General features: G+C 37.9%; 1 protein-coding gene across 2 annotated transcripts in view; it reads left to right on the top strand.

Annotated features, from left to right (window-relative positions):
- The window catches only part of TMTC2 (transmembrane O-mannosyltransferase targeting cadherins 2), a 416762-nt gene extending 406550 nt beyond the window's left edge, over positions 1-10212 (top strand). For both annotated transcript variants that reach the window (XM_070370955.1, XM_070370956.1), the window contains exon 12: positions 7540-10212. In XM_070370955.1, the coding sequence (XP_070227056.1) occupies positions 7540-7719 (180 nt within the window). In that variant the 3' untranslated portion in view covers positions 7720-10212. The remainder of the gene's footprint in view (positions 1-7539) is intronic.
- The last annotated feature ends 2550 nt before the right edge of the window (positions 10213-12762 follow it).

Here is a 12762-nt window from a genome sequence, read left to right as displayed (position 1 = left end):
GGAGCATAAATGATATGTAATAGAATGTACACCTCCTAATAGTTTGCAACAAATGCCAAGTGTGCAATTAAAGTTATCTCAGGCCACATGCAGACTGAAACTATATATTGTTCTTTTTCATCACTTTGAGTATCTGGCAGCAACCTTGACATATAGTAAGTGTTTAATAAATGTTTGTTAAACTACTCTGAGATTAGACTAGAATTTACCTCTCCTAGGTCACCTCTTTTTGCTAAACCATACAAATTTTCTTCCTTCAGAAAGCATTCTTCGAGAGCTTCTTTCACATGCCAGAGCTTGGCAGTAGCACTATAAAAACAGTTAAAGTAAATTCACTCTCTTACCCTCCGGCATAGAAGGTAGACACAATAAGTAGATGTCCTTCATTGTGGTAAGTGTTGCAATTAATGTATGTAGACAGTACTATGGAAACAGAGGAGTAATATATGAATATGGTCATTTTTTAAATGATCAGAAGTTTGTCAGAAATAGAGTGGAAGAAGAGCTTTGTCAGAAGAGGAGTTTGATGAGAAATGGATGGTCCAAATAGCACCTGGCAGAAAGACTTGCAAAATTTAAAAAAGATTTGCAAACTCTCGATTTGCAAAATTTAAAAACTAGACAGTACCAACTATTATTAAGGATATGAAATAAAGGCTCTTGATGCTAAAGCATTTTGCTACAACCACACAGAAGAGTAATTTGGTGACATCTGGCAAAGTTGAAGATCCCCCATGTCCAGCAATTCCACTCTTAGAAACTCTCCCATAAGTTCATGTAGAGATAGTCACAAGAATATTGATGGCAGCCTCTTTTTTTAAGATGAGAGTTTTTTTTTTTAATTGAAGTATAGCTGATTTACAGTGTTATATAAACCCTTGCTCTACAGCAAAGTGATTCAGTTATTCATATATATACACATTCTTTTTATATTCTTTTTTATTATGGTTTATCACAGGATATCAAATATAATTCCCTATGCTGTGTGGTAGGACCCTGTTGTTTATCCATTCTGTATGTAATAGTTTGCATCCGCTAACCCAAATCCCCCAATCCATTGCTTCCTTACCCCTCGCCCTTCTTGGCAACCATAAGTCTGTTTTTTTTTATGTCTGTGGGTCTGTTTCTGTTTCATAGGCAGGTTCATTTGCGTCTTATATTAAATTCTACATACAAGTGATCATATAATATTTGTCTCTCTCTTTCTTACTTCACTTAGTATGATAATCCTAGTTGCAGCCATGTTGCTGCAAATGGCATTACTTCGTTCTTCTCTTACGGCTGAGAAGTGTTCCATTGTATGTATGTAGCACATCTTCTTTATTCATTCATCTGTTGGGCATCTAGTTTGTTTCCATGTCTTGACTATTGTGAATACTGCTGCTGTGAACATAGGGATGCATGTAGCTTTTTGAATTATAGTGGCAGCATCCTTTAAAAGAGTCTATATGCCCATCCTTCAGAAAATGGGTAGTCATTCAACAGAATTTATGTGAAAGAGCTAAACCTCACACATATCAACAAAGATAAACAAAATGAAAAGCAGAAATTTCAAGTTCCAAGTGAGTGCTTGGCAGGTTGGCTAAGCATGGTTGGCATCATTATCCATGATGCATAATGACAAATGTATAAAGTTAAAACTTATATACAAGGTCATACATTTGCTATGGACACACAAAAAATAAAACTGTGAAACATACATTGGAACAATAAATACCAACTTCAGGATAGTGGTTTTATTCAGAGGAAGGGGAGAGTTCAGTGAAAGATATTTGGGGGCTTCAGTTGTCTTTATAAAGTTTTATTTGCTAGGCAAGTAACAGGTTTTATAGTATTCTCTGAAATTTTGTGTGCTCTAAAATATTCATAATAAAGAAAAAACTCTGCATATGGCTTTACCTTTGTGTTCATTCATTTAATCTTTTACCCATTGGTCTTTTCAGCTACCCATTAATTTATTCTTCTTTTCTGTCAAAATAATTGTATTTAAACAATCTGAAAAAGTGATCATCGCTTAAATCAAGTTGGTAAAAAGGAAAATGGTATGATTAAAAGAGAGTGTAAGGGAGATTTGAGGATGAAGTTGCCAAAAGACAATTAGATGAATGTATATATGTGTGTATGTGGAAGAATGCAGTGAATGAAGGGTATTTAGGTTTCTAGCTTGGCATTAGACCATTAAACATGCCGATGGGACCAAGAAGGATTGAGTTGGAACTGAGGGGAATAAGACGTCTACTTTTGTCTCAGTCCATGTTATACTTTTTCTTCCACAAGCCTAATGATCTTAAAAACTTTAATTCCGTAGTTATTTATGAAATATTTGCCATGTACAAGGCACAGTAAATATAAAGAGATCCTTTGATGTATACAAAAATACTTTTTTCATGACTATGTTTCTTAAAAGTTTATACCATTAATTTTTAAGCATCATGATACAGTTACTGCTTCAGTAAATTAAATTGGGTAAGGAATTTCAGCTGAATCCAGTTCAACAGCAGTAGGCAACCTTCATTAAGTTATCACGTATAACTACTTGAAAAAAGAGTAATAAGCCATTAAAAACTTCAGACTGTGTAAACTCATTTAAGTTTGCAAATTCAGAAGGGAGGTAAAGGTGGTTATCTTGAAAACATTCCCAAAATGTGTAATGTATTAACTGAGTGATAGCTAGGTAAGGCTAACTTGAGACAGTCTTTCTTAAAATTTATTTCAGTAAACATACAACTATATGGATAATTTCGGCAACACTTGTAGTGAAAATAGATATATAAAACTAGACTGTTATCTCTGGCTTCATCTTTTTCATAGCTTCTCTTGCCTATTGATTTATTTTCATAAAAAGGAAGTGGTCTCAGGGACTAATGGCGTGCAGAGAGACCAGTTACTGTGTGGGTTTTCAACTCTAGAACATTTCAACCAAGTCCTTCTTTTTCTTTTTTCTAGGAAAAGAGTGTCCTCTGTTTAAAATTCTATATTTCAATTCTGTTCCCAGTAGAAAGATGAATTTCCAGTCCTAAATCCCCTTGTGATCTCACTATCCCTTCTCCATAGATAACTTTCCAAGAGTATGTAATAGGCAAGGCAAGGAAGATGACTTTGTTTTCCAACCCTGTGTGATCAGGATACCCTGTGAGTACAGCTGGGTTCCTTGGGAGCCTCTAGGGCATTAGATTAGAATCAGACTTTCATAACTGCATTTGCTCTACCCCACCCCAGTATACATCTATTATTTTAATTTTGCTTATTTTCTCCAGTGCTCAAGAAGTAAGCCAAAGACCACAGTAAAGTAACAATAAAAGCATAATTCCCTAGAGACTTGGAAAAGACGTCATTTGTTGCCTCAGTATGGCTCCTAGTCAACCCCTTTGATGTAAAGCATCTGTCCTTTTCAAGGAAACAAGAAAGATCTGGTTCTCCTTTCTAGTCTGTGAAGTAGGAGCTGGTGTCATTTGCTGTGATGAGTACAAGCCCAATGTTCCTGAGTTGCAAGCTGCCTGACTGCCTTGGTTAACATCCTGAACATTTCATCGGCTGTCTTTAATAAAGGAGGATGTGTGTGAGGGAAGACATCAGCAGTTGTGGTTGGGTTTCTGTTCCCCAGCCCGTGAGTCACAGCTGGCGGAGAGCAGTGACAGCACTGTGTAATCAGACGGCCAGTCACCTGGACTTCTTGCCTTTCAGTTATACAGTGAGGTAGTCTTTAAAAGTGGTTAGAAACTAACTTGCTCTTCTTTGGCTATGAAAATTCTTCTCATTCCCTCTCCTGTCTAACAATATTTAGTCGTTTATGGCTTCTGTTAATAAAGTCTCTTTGGAACATTTAATCCCTAAAATAATTACAGGGCCAAGAGAAGAATCCTACTTTATGAAAGGATAGAAATATGATCTGACATACTTTGTTCTATAGGAACTTCATCCTTTTATAGGAAACTTCATCTCAGAAGACCTAAAAGGACATAATCTAGAATCTGGAAATGATCTCTAGAACCATACTTCTCCAATTTTAATAAGCATACGAAGCATCAGGGAGATCTTGTTGAAATTTAGATTCTGACTCAGTATGTGCCACCTGAAACCCTGAGTTTCTGTCAAGCTCCCAGGTAATGCCAGTGCTTTTTGTCGCAAGGCTAGAAGGCCTGAAAGCATTCAGTCCAGTGGACATCCACTTAGCTGCCCTAGTCAGCGCTGTGGAAGGGACATATAACAGGCCTGAAAGGTAAAGCCCTTGTCTTTGAAGAGAGAAAACAACTGTGTAAGAAGAAAGTCATCTATATATACTTTTATTCATACATTTTTAACAAAAACATGAACCTGTTTATCAAAATGATGGTTGACTGTTAAAGCAGTTACCTAAAGCAGTGATGCTCATGTCACAAGTGAGCACACCAGTATGTAAATTTCATCAGTTTCTATTTACTCAAGTAAGAAGCTGTGGTGATGCTTTAAGCATTATATGTGTCCATAGAATTTTAAAATTTTTTGAGAACTTTTAAAAACTCTATTAAACATATTTAAACCAAAATGTCTCATCTGAACGTAGAAATATATAACTGCCTAACAATATTCAATGATATTCTTAAGTATGCACATTTTTAGTTTATTTGGATTTTTATTCTTTAGAGAACACAATGAGTATAAATGAGCTTTCAAGAGATTGATTATCCCACATTAACTTCATAATGTCAATTTTTTATTACTTTTGCTTAATGAGTATTAGCATGGATAATGCAAAATTATAATCATTTCAAAACATCATTATAAATTAACATTCCAAACTTATTTTGATAACAGATTTAACTTCCTAGTTGTGTTTTCTTAGAAAATATTGATTTTTTTTATCACATGATAGCAGAAAGGTTACTTCGAAGTAGTCTGAGAAGGACCCAAGGCCACAATTTAGTAACAATAATAGAGTCTGTTTATGTGACCTAGTATGTACTTCACCAGCTGTGTTCCCAGCTGGCTTTTCCAGGTTTAACCTAAGAAAGTCTTCAAACCTAGTATAGGCAGAGCCAGTTCACAAATCCTCAGTGTTTGGACTCAGTGGTCATTCAGGCACATTGACAGATTCTGTTTTGTATGTTTGAGATGATGAGTAGACAGAAAAGAGAAACTGACACTTTTACATGATCATATAATATCAACAGGCCTATGAAGCAGGTTCTGTTACCCCATTTCCAGAAGAAACTGAAATCTCCATGCTCACTCAGCTTCAGGGGCGGAATTGGCATTGGAACCTAGGCAGTGTGACTCTGTAACCTCTGAGTGTTTTTAATAATCCCCTTGAGTTGCAATTATAGTTAGGTACAGACTCTGATAATAAAGTGGTTCAAGAAATAACCACCGCTCCACAGAGACATCTGGTTTCTCACAGCCCCATCACTGCGCCTTTTCTATTTCTGGTTAGTTAGGAATCGCCTCCAACCATGGTTCTCCCTCCCCGTTTCCTTTCTTCCCACTCTGGATAGGAGGAGGTCTGAACATTTTATCTACTTTGCATATCCGGTAAGCCAGGCTGTGAACATGCTTCACCATCAATTTAGGAGCTGTTTACTGACAGTTGTGCTAAGCTCTGGGAGTGAACATAATTCAGAACTGTGTTGCAGCATCAAGAAACTCAGTATAATAATGTGTGGTGTGATAAAGTTCTTTGAGAGTAGGTGGTGGTATTTTAGGTTCCCGATGCGGAGCTATTCACTGCACATGTAATTTAGAGCTATGTTTATTTGGCTTGGTGTTTAAAATTAGAAGTTGACCATCTGTATTTTTCTTGATAAGTGTGGAGTCATCCTAACCAAAAGGTTTTTGAAGGTCAGGAATAGTTTATATTTGCAACATTGTTTTTGGAAAGGAAAAAGGATACAGAAAAGTTGGAAAATAGTGCCCAGAAGTTGACTTAAGAGAACTTTGGTATACATCCAGAGATATGTGAGACAGCCATTGAAGTAAAAATTATAAAATATGTGTAACAGCATAAAAATCATAAACATGCATGTGTTAGACCTCAAGCAAAATGAGACAAGAAAAGGTGGACTTGACATTTGTAGAGTGTTTATTATGTGCATGTACTATGCTACGTTTATTTTTTCACTTTATCTTTCTAACAATATGCAAAAAACTGATGTTATTTCAGTATTTCATAAATGGAAGAATTGGGGCACAGATATATTAGGGGACCTCACCAAGGTCACAGCGGGTGGTTAAGCAAGAATTCAAATTCAGATCTCTTCAAATCCAAGTCTGATCATCTTTTCCCAGTTGATTTACTCTGAGCTATTCGACCATACCTCACCCCCCCAGCATAGTTTTTGATTTAGAAGTAATTGTATTTACAGTAAAGAGTAGAGTCATATGAATTCAGCTGAAAAAAATGCTTGCATTGTGAAAACACTAAATTGTAAAAATAATTGTGATTATTTTAGGCTACATCATAGAGTTGCCAGGACAATTAATAGTTGACACCAGCTGTAAAATGAAAACATAATCTTAGCATAAACAATTTTAGTTTTATCTGATGTTTGAAGTATTCATTTATGTAACTGCCAAGATACTAACTGTACTTTGTTAACCAGAAAGTTCTAGGAACAAGACAAGAACAGAAGAGCACTTACTCCTAGAAAGCAAGCAAAGTATTTTTCCCCCCCCTTTGGGAGGGTCTTGTTATTTATTGTTAACTAATGTTTGAGAATTTGGGTATGGGAACCATTATATTAAACTAGTACTACTACTGTACATGCTAAGTCACTTCAGCCGTGTCCAGTTCTTTGTGACCCTATGGACTGTAGCCCGCCAGACTCCTCTGTCCATGGGGATTCTCCAGGCAAGAGTACTGGAGTGGGCTGCCATGTCCTCCTCCAGGGGATCTTCCCAACCCAGGGATCGAACCCACGTCTCTTAGGTCTCCTGCATTGGCGGGTGAGTTCTTTACCACTAGTACCACCTGGGAAGTCATGCTACATACTCTGTTGCTATGTTTATTGTAAACATTGACCATCGTAAGTTTAAAAGGTAAAAACTTTATCTCATTAAACTACTTGAGTTAAATGTAGAAAGGATTTTAGTGGTTGCATTTGAATTTTTTTCAGGGTTTTCACCTTAAAAACCTCAGTAAAGGCACTGTTTGTCACCTTTTCCCACTTAGTTCCTTTTTTTTTTTTTTTCCCTTGGCATTGAGTTGAAAAGAAGTTCAATTCTTTCCATCTAAAATTGTATCCCTTTTAACTTTTTTTCTCATGAAAGGACAGTCTGACTAGGTTACTAGGTCTTCATATGTAACCTATACTTTCTCATTAAAGGAACAACTATTTCCCTTACTGCCTGCTCTTTTTAAAGCACAAAGTACACAGCGGCTGTTTGAAAGCTTTTTTTTTTTCTTCCTGGTATCCTTATCTATTGGTATACATTGCGAAATTGCTTCCATAAAATGCCTCCAGACATAAGGGAATCATTTGCATAAGTGGATGAAGATTTTTGTCTTCCATGAAGGAAAGCTTACCACGGTCTGTTAATCGTTTTCCTTCCTCTCTCTGGTTCCAGTATCCGGCTGCTCTGATGAACTTGGGAGCCATCCTGCATCTCAATGGCCGGCTCCAGAAGGCTGAGGCCAACTACCTGCGGGCACTACAGCTCAAGCCGGATGACATCATCACACAGTCCAATCTCCGAAAGCTCTGGAACATCATGGAAAAGCAAGGCCTAAAGACTTCCAAGACCTGACACAGGAAGGCTGGACCGCACCCTCCTCCATACGTGAAACCCGGACTCATGAAGGAGCAGAGCTTCCCAGCAGTGCTATGACAAGAGCTAGTTTGGACTTGGAGACCAGGGGCAGAGGTCCCTGAGGCCACCACCACTTCTGGGAGTATCCACTTTGCTATGGACACAGCCATCGACACCAAAAATGGGGGGAATGTTGGAAACTTCCTGAAGGATATAATCATTACCCATAAAACTGTAAACCCAAGCACTTAACGGGATCTTTTGGCATTCTAAAAGGGGGAAGAGGTGTAAGTTTCAAATGTGGTTCATTTATGAAAGCTAATTTAGAAATTATACTGTTCCTTAAACACTGTGAGAGAAAGTCAAGGGTGTCTTTTCAGCCGTGGTAAACCATTAAGGTCAAGTTCATGGGCGGTGATTCAAGTGTGGTGTGAATTCTGGTGAGCTGGCCATTTGTCTTAACGTTGCTGCCTTCCCTCTTTGGGACAGCCTACTTATCAGTTTCCAAAACCTAGAAAACTTTTCTAATACTGTGTCAGGACCTGTCAGAGTCAATATTTGTTTCCTGACTGGTGCACATAACGTTTTATGATTCAGACGTCACCATCGTGTGGACATCCTTTGCTTTTCGTGTTGTGTAATGGATGTGCAGGAGAAAGCAAAGCATGTTTCTCACTGACGTCCTCGGAGGGGAGGGGAGAGGCCCATGTGTGCCAGGCAGGCATTTTTCACTTTGACGTCACCAACTTTTCCCAAAACTGCCTAGGAGAATTCATTGTTTTAATTCTTAGGCTTTTGAAATTGCCTTGTAAAATGGCTATTCCTAGTTAATGCCTATGCTTATATAAGGAAGTAAATCAAGAGGAACTTTAAAAAGTGTTCTAGTTCCAATACCTAACCAGCAGCTAGTCCAAAAGGGAGGAGGCTTTGTGCCTTCCAGATGTTGCTGGGTTAAAAATCAAGTCTGTGTGACAGTGTTACCGACAATTTTATATTTTGGAAACAATTGGTATGAAATGTTAATCACTTTCTAATAGGTACCCAAACAGCAGTGCTGATAAGTTTTTGAGAAATTATTTTTAATCATACTTGTTCTTCCCAAAAGACATAAAAAAATATCTTATTTTAAGCTGCAGTAGACTATAGCGTTAGTCCACGTGTTTCTAGGTTTCCTGCCAAGTGCTTTTCACTGTTGAAAACTATTTTTCACTAGCAAATTTGGCATTTTATTTCATTGCCTATTAGTAACCACTTCAGTGATCATTTCACAAGTAAAAGACTATAAATGAAGTAGAAACATTTATTGAACATTTTCTGACTTGCAGTCAAACTTTGCTACTAAAAATTAACTTTGTAAAAACAGCAATCCACTCTCTACTTCTTCCTAGAGGAGGTAGCTATACAGTACTCTACATATTTATTTATTTATTATTCTGCCATAGCAAAATAACAAAACTTGATTCATTAAACCAGTTCTTTGCAACTTAAAGTTAGCTTTTTTTTTTTTTGTCCTTTCATACTCCACGTGTATATGGTCAGCGTCCCCATTGAAGGGAAGCTACATGTGCAAATAGATCTTAATATGTTTCTTCATATTTTATATGTTTTGCTGCATATCTGAATATGGTGGGGTAAAGAATTTAAAGCCGTGCTTCTATGGCATTAGTGTGTTGGTGAGAAAGATAATGTAGTGGGAGAGATTTGTTAATGGCATAAAAAGAAGGCCCTCCAAATATGTAACATTTTATTGGTAAGCATTTCATTGAAGGGCCAAAAGTTAAATTATAACTAAATCACTGTGTTTTCAGAATGATATTTAATGTTTAACAACAACAAACCCATGGTCAAACCAAAAGCATGGGTTGAGGTATATTTTTCATCTTCTAGTGCATTGGTAATTGCAAAGAAAAAAGAAAAAGAGGAATTTAATATAAGGATATAGAGGTGAATTCAGTGTCTAACATTTTTATTTATTTAAATAGTTATTGACGTATGATGGCTTCCTTGTCTTAACATTTTGTGTCTTTAAATTGTTATTCTTCCTTTCACACACTTGGTTCTTGATAGTTTCACTGATTGCACAGTAGAGGCACTTCATGTTGACCCAGTTCCCAAGTAGCATAATAATTGGACCTGTGTCATAAAATGCATGGATCATTAATAACTAAATGTCCCTGACACCTTTCACCACAGGGCTGGACTTAGTAACTGACCAACTTCGGGGGGAGGGTTTGGGGAGGTCTACAGAACATGGTCAAAAAAATGTCTCCGCTCAGGGATTTATGGTGGATTATTGCAGACAGTGCTAAAACTATAGAGCACAAGACAAGTTTACTAAATTAAAATTTTATTTTTTTGAGAAACTGTTATTTGTATAAATTATCAAGTTTTGTAGGCTTTCCTTTTGTAGAAATAATTGTTTTATGTGCCAGAGAATTTTGATTTTGTTTTCAACAATAAAGCATTGATAACAAATATGTTTATAAGCCTTTTTAAAAATCTTCTACAGGTGTAACACTTACATTCTCTTGGATTTTAACAGACCTAGGAGAAATGTGGGAATCTCTGGAAACTTTTCACAAACACCATTTTAGGTATTAATTTTGTAGATTCCTTTAGGTTTGTTTGTTTTTTAATAACCTCAAGCAAGTTGTGTCACTAATTTGGAACTTTCTCATTTGTTCCAAAATTTTCTTGCTAAACAGAAGCTCTTCTCTGCACTCTTCGGAAGCCGACAATGAACCAACGCAATAACATCAGAGCAGTTGCAAGAAGTTGGAGAAATGTTTTAGAAAACTTGGGAGAAAACTTCACAGAAATTTCAAGTGGATAAGAAACTTCAAATTAAAGCAGTACTCCAAAGAGAAATATATCTCAAATTTCTATGGAATAACAATAACAAAAGGTCAATGTGTGGCGAAGTGGCAGAGGGAATGAAAGCCAATTTAGAGTCCTCTCTGATTGCATCCTGTAGGAAGACCATCCAAAATCACATTAACTAGAAGGTTAAAGCCCTGGTACATGCACACATTACTCTACTGCTAAACTAAATATAGCAGAGTTAGTCTAATTGCACTGTCATTTCATCTTCTTCTCCCCTTGCAGCATGTGGCAATTCCAATGCTGAAGCCAAGTTTTCTAGCAATATCCCTTCATTAAACTAAGTTGAGTCTTAAATAGTCAGGAGCAAATTCTATGGTATTGAAAATAATATTTAAATTAAGTGAAAAATACGTAGAAATGAAATGATTATAATTCTTTTAAAATATATATCTTTTATTTATTTGGCTGTGCCAGGCCCTAATCATGGCATGTAGGTACTTAAAGCTTCATTGCAGCATGCCGGATCTTCAGTTGCAGCATGTGAACCCTCTAGTTGTGACATGTGGACTCTCTAGTTGTGATATGGGGACTCTCTAGTTGTGATATGTGGACTCTCTAGTTGTGGTTTGGGGACTCTCTAGTTGTGACATGGGGACTCTCTAGTTGTGATATGTGGACTCTGTAGTTGTGACATGTGGACTCTAGTTGTGACATGTGGACTCTCTGGTTGTGGCATGTGGACTCTCTAGTTGTGACATGTGGACTCTCTAGTTGTATCATGTGGACTCTCTAGTTGTGGTTTGGGGACTCTCTAGTTGTGACATGCGGACTCTCTAGTTGTATCATGTGGACTCTCTAGTTGTGACATGTGGACTCTCTGGTTGTGACATGTGGACTCTCTAGTTGTATCATGTGGACTCTCTAGTTGTGATATGTGGACTCTGTAGTTGTGGCATGTGGACTCTAGTTGTGACATGTGGACTCTCTGGTTGTGGCATGTGGACTCTCTGGTTGTGACATGTGGACTCTCTAGTTGTGACATGTGGACTCTCTGGTTGTGACATGTGGACTCTCTAGTTGTATCATGTGGACTCTCTAGTTGTGACATGTGGACTCTCTAGTTGTGACATGTGGACTCTCTAGTTGTGGTTTGGGGACTCTCTAGTTGTGACATGTGGACTCTCTAGTTGTGACATGGGGACTCTCTAGTTGTGACATGTGGACTCTCTAGTTGTGACATGTGGACTCTCTAGTTGTGACATGTGGACTCTCTGGTTGTGACATGTGGACTCTCTAGTTGTATCATGTGGACTCTCTAGTTGTGGTTTGGGGACTCTCTAGTTGTGGTATGTGGACTCTCTAGTTGTGACATGTGGACTCTCTAGTTGTGACATGTGGACTCTCTAGTTGTGGTCTGGGGACTCTCTAGTTGTGACATGTGGACTCTCTAGTTGTGACATGGGGACTCTCTAGTTGTGACATGTGGACTCTAGTTGTGACATGTGGACTCTGGTTGTGACATGTGGACTCTCTAGTTGTGACATGTGGACTCTCTGGTTGTATCATGTGGACTCTCTAGTTGTGGTTTGGGGACTCTCTAGTTGTGACATGCGGACTCTCTAGTTGTGACATGTGGACTCCCTAGTTGTGACATGTGGACTCTCTAGTTGTGGCATGTGGACTCTCTAGTTGTGATATGTGGACTCTAGTTGTGACATGTGGACTCTAGTTGTGACATGTGGACTCTCTGGTTGTGGCATGTGGACTCTCTAGTTGTGACATGTGGACTCTCTAGTTGTGACATGTGGACTCTAGTTGTGGCATGTGGACTCTCTGGTTGTGGCATGTGGACTCTCTGGTTGTGGCATGTGGACTCTCTAGTTGTATCATGTGGACTCTAGTTGTGACATTTGGACTCTAGTTGTGGCATGTAGACTCTCTAATTGTGGCATGCAACTCTTAGTTGCAGTGTGTGGGCTCTAGTTCCCTGACCAGGGATTGAATCTCGCCCCCCTGCATTGGGAGCACAGAGACTTGGCCACTGGACCTCTAAGGAAGTCCTTTACAATTCTTAAATTATCTATGGAAACCCAGTTTTTCCCATGTAAGAGAATAACCAAGCTTTAGATGCCTTTTCTTTCTTAGTACTGGAAACATGTACTCTGGGAAAACTGTGATCACTAGGATGAAAATATCAAATAAAAAGTCACTTGATCC

The sequence above is a fragment of the Bos mutus genome, chromosome 5 (genome assembly GCF_027580195.1).
Source record: "Bos mutus isolate GX-2022 chromosome 5, NWIPB_WYAK_1.1, whole genome shotgun sequence".
Taxonomy (NCBI): Eukaryota; Metazoa; Chordata; class Mammalia; order Artiodactyla; family Bovidae; genus Bos; species Bos mutus.
The sequence above is the reverse complement of the archived record's forward strand: the minus strand, read 5'-3'. Positions and strand labels throughout refer to the sequence as shown.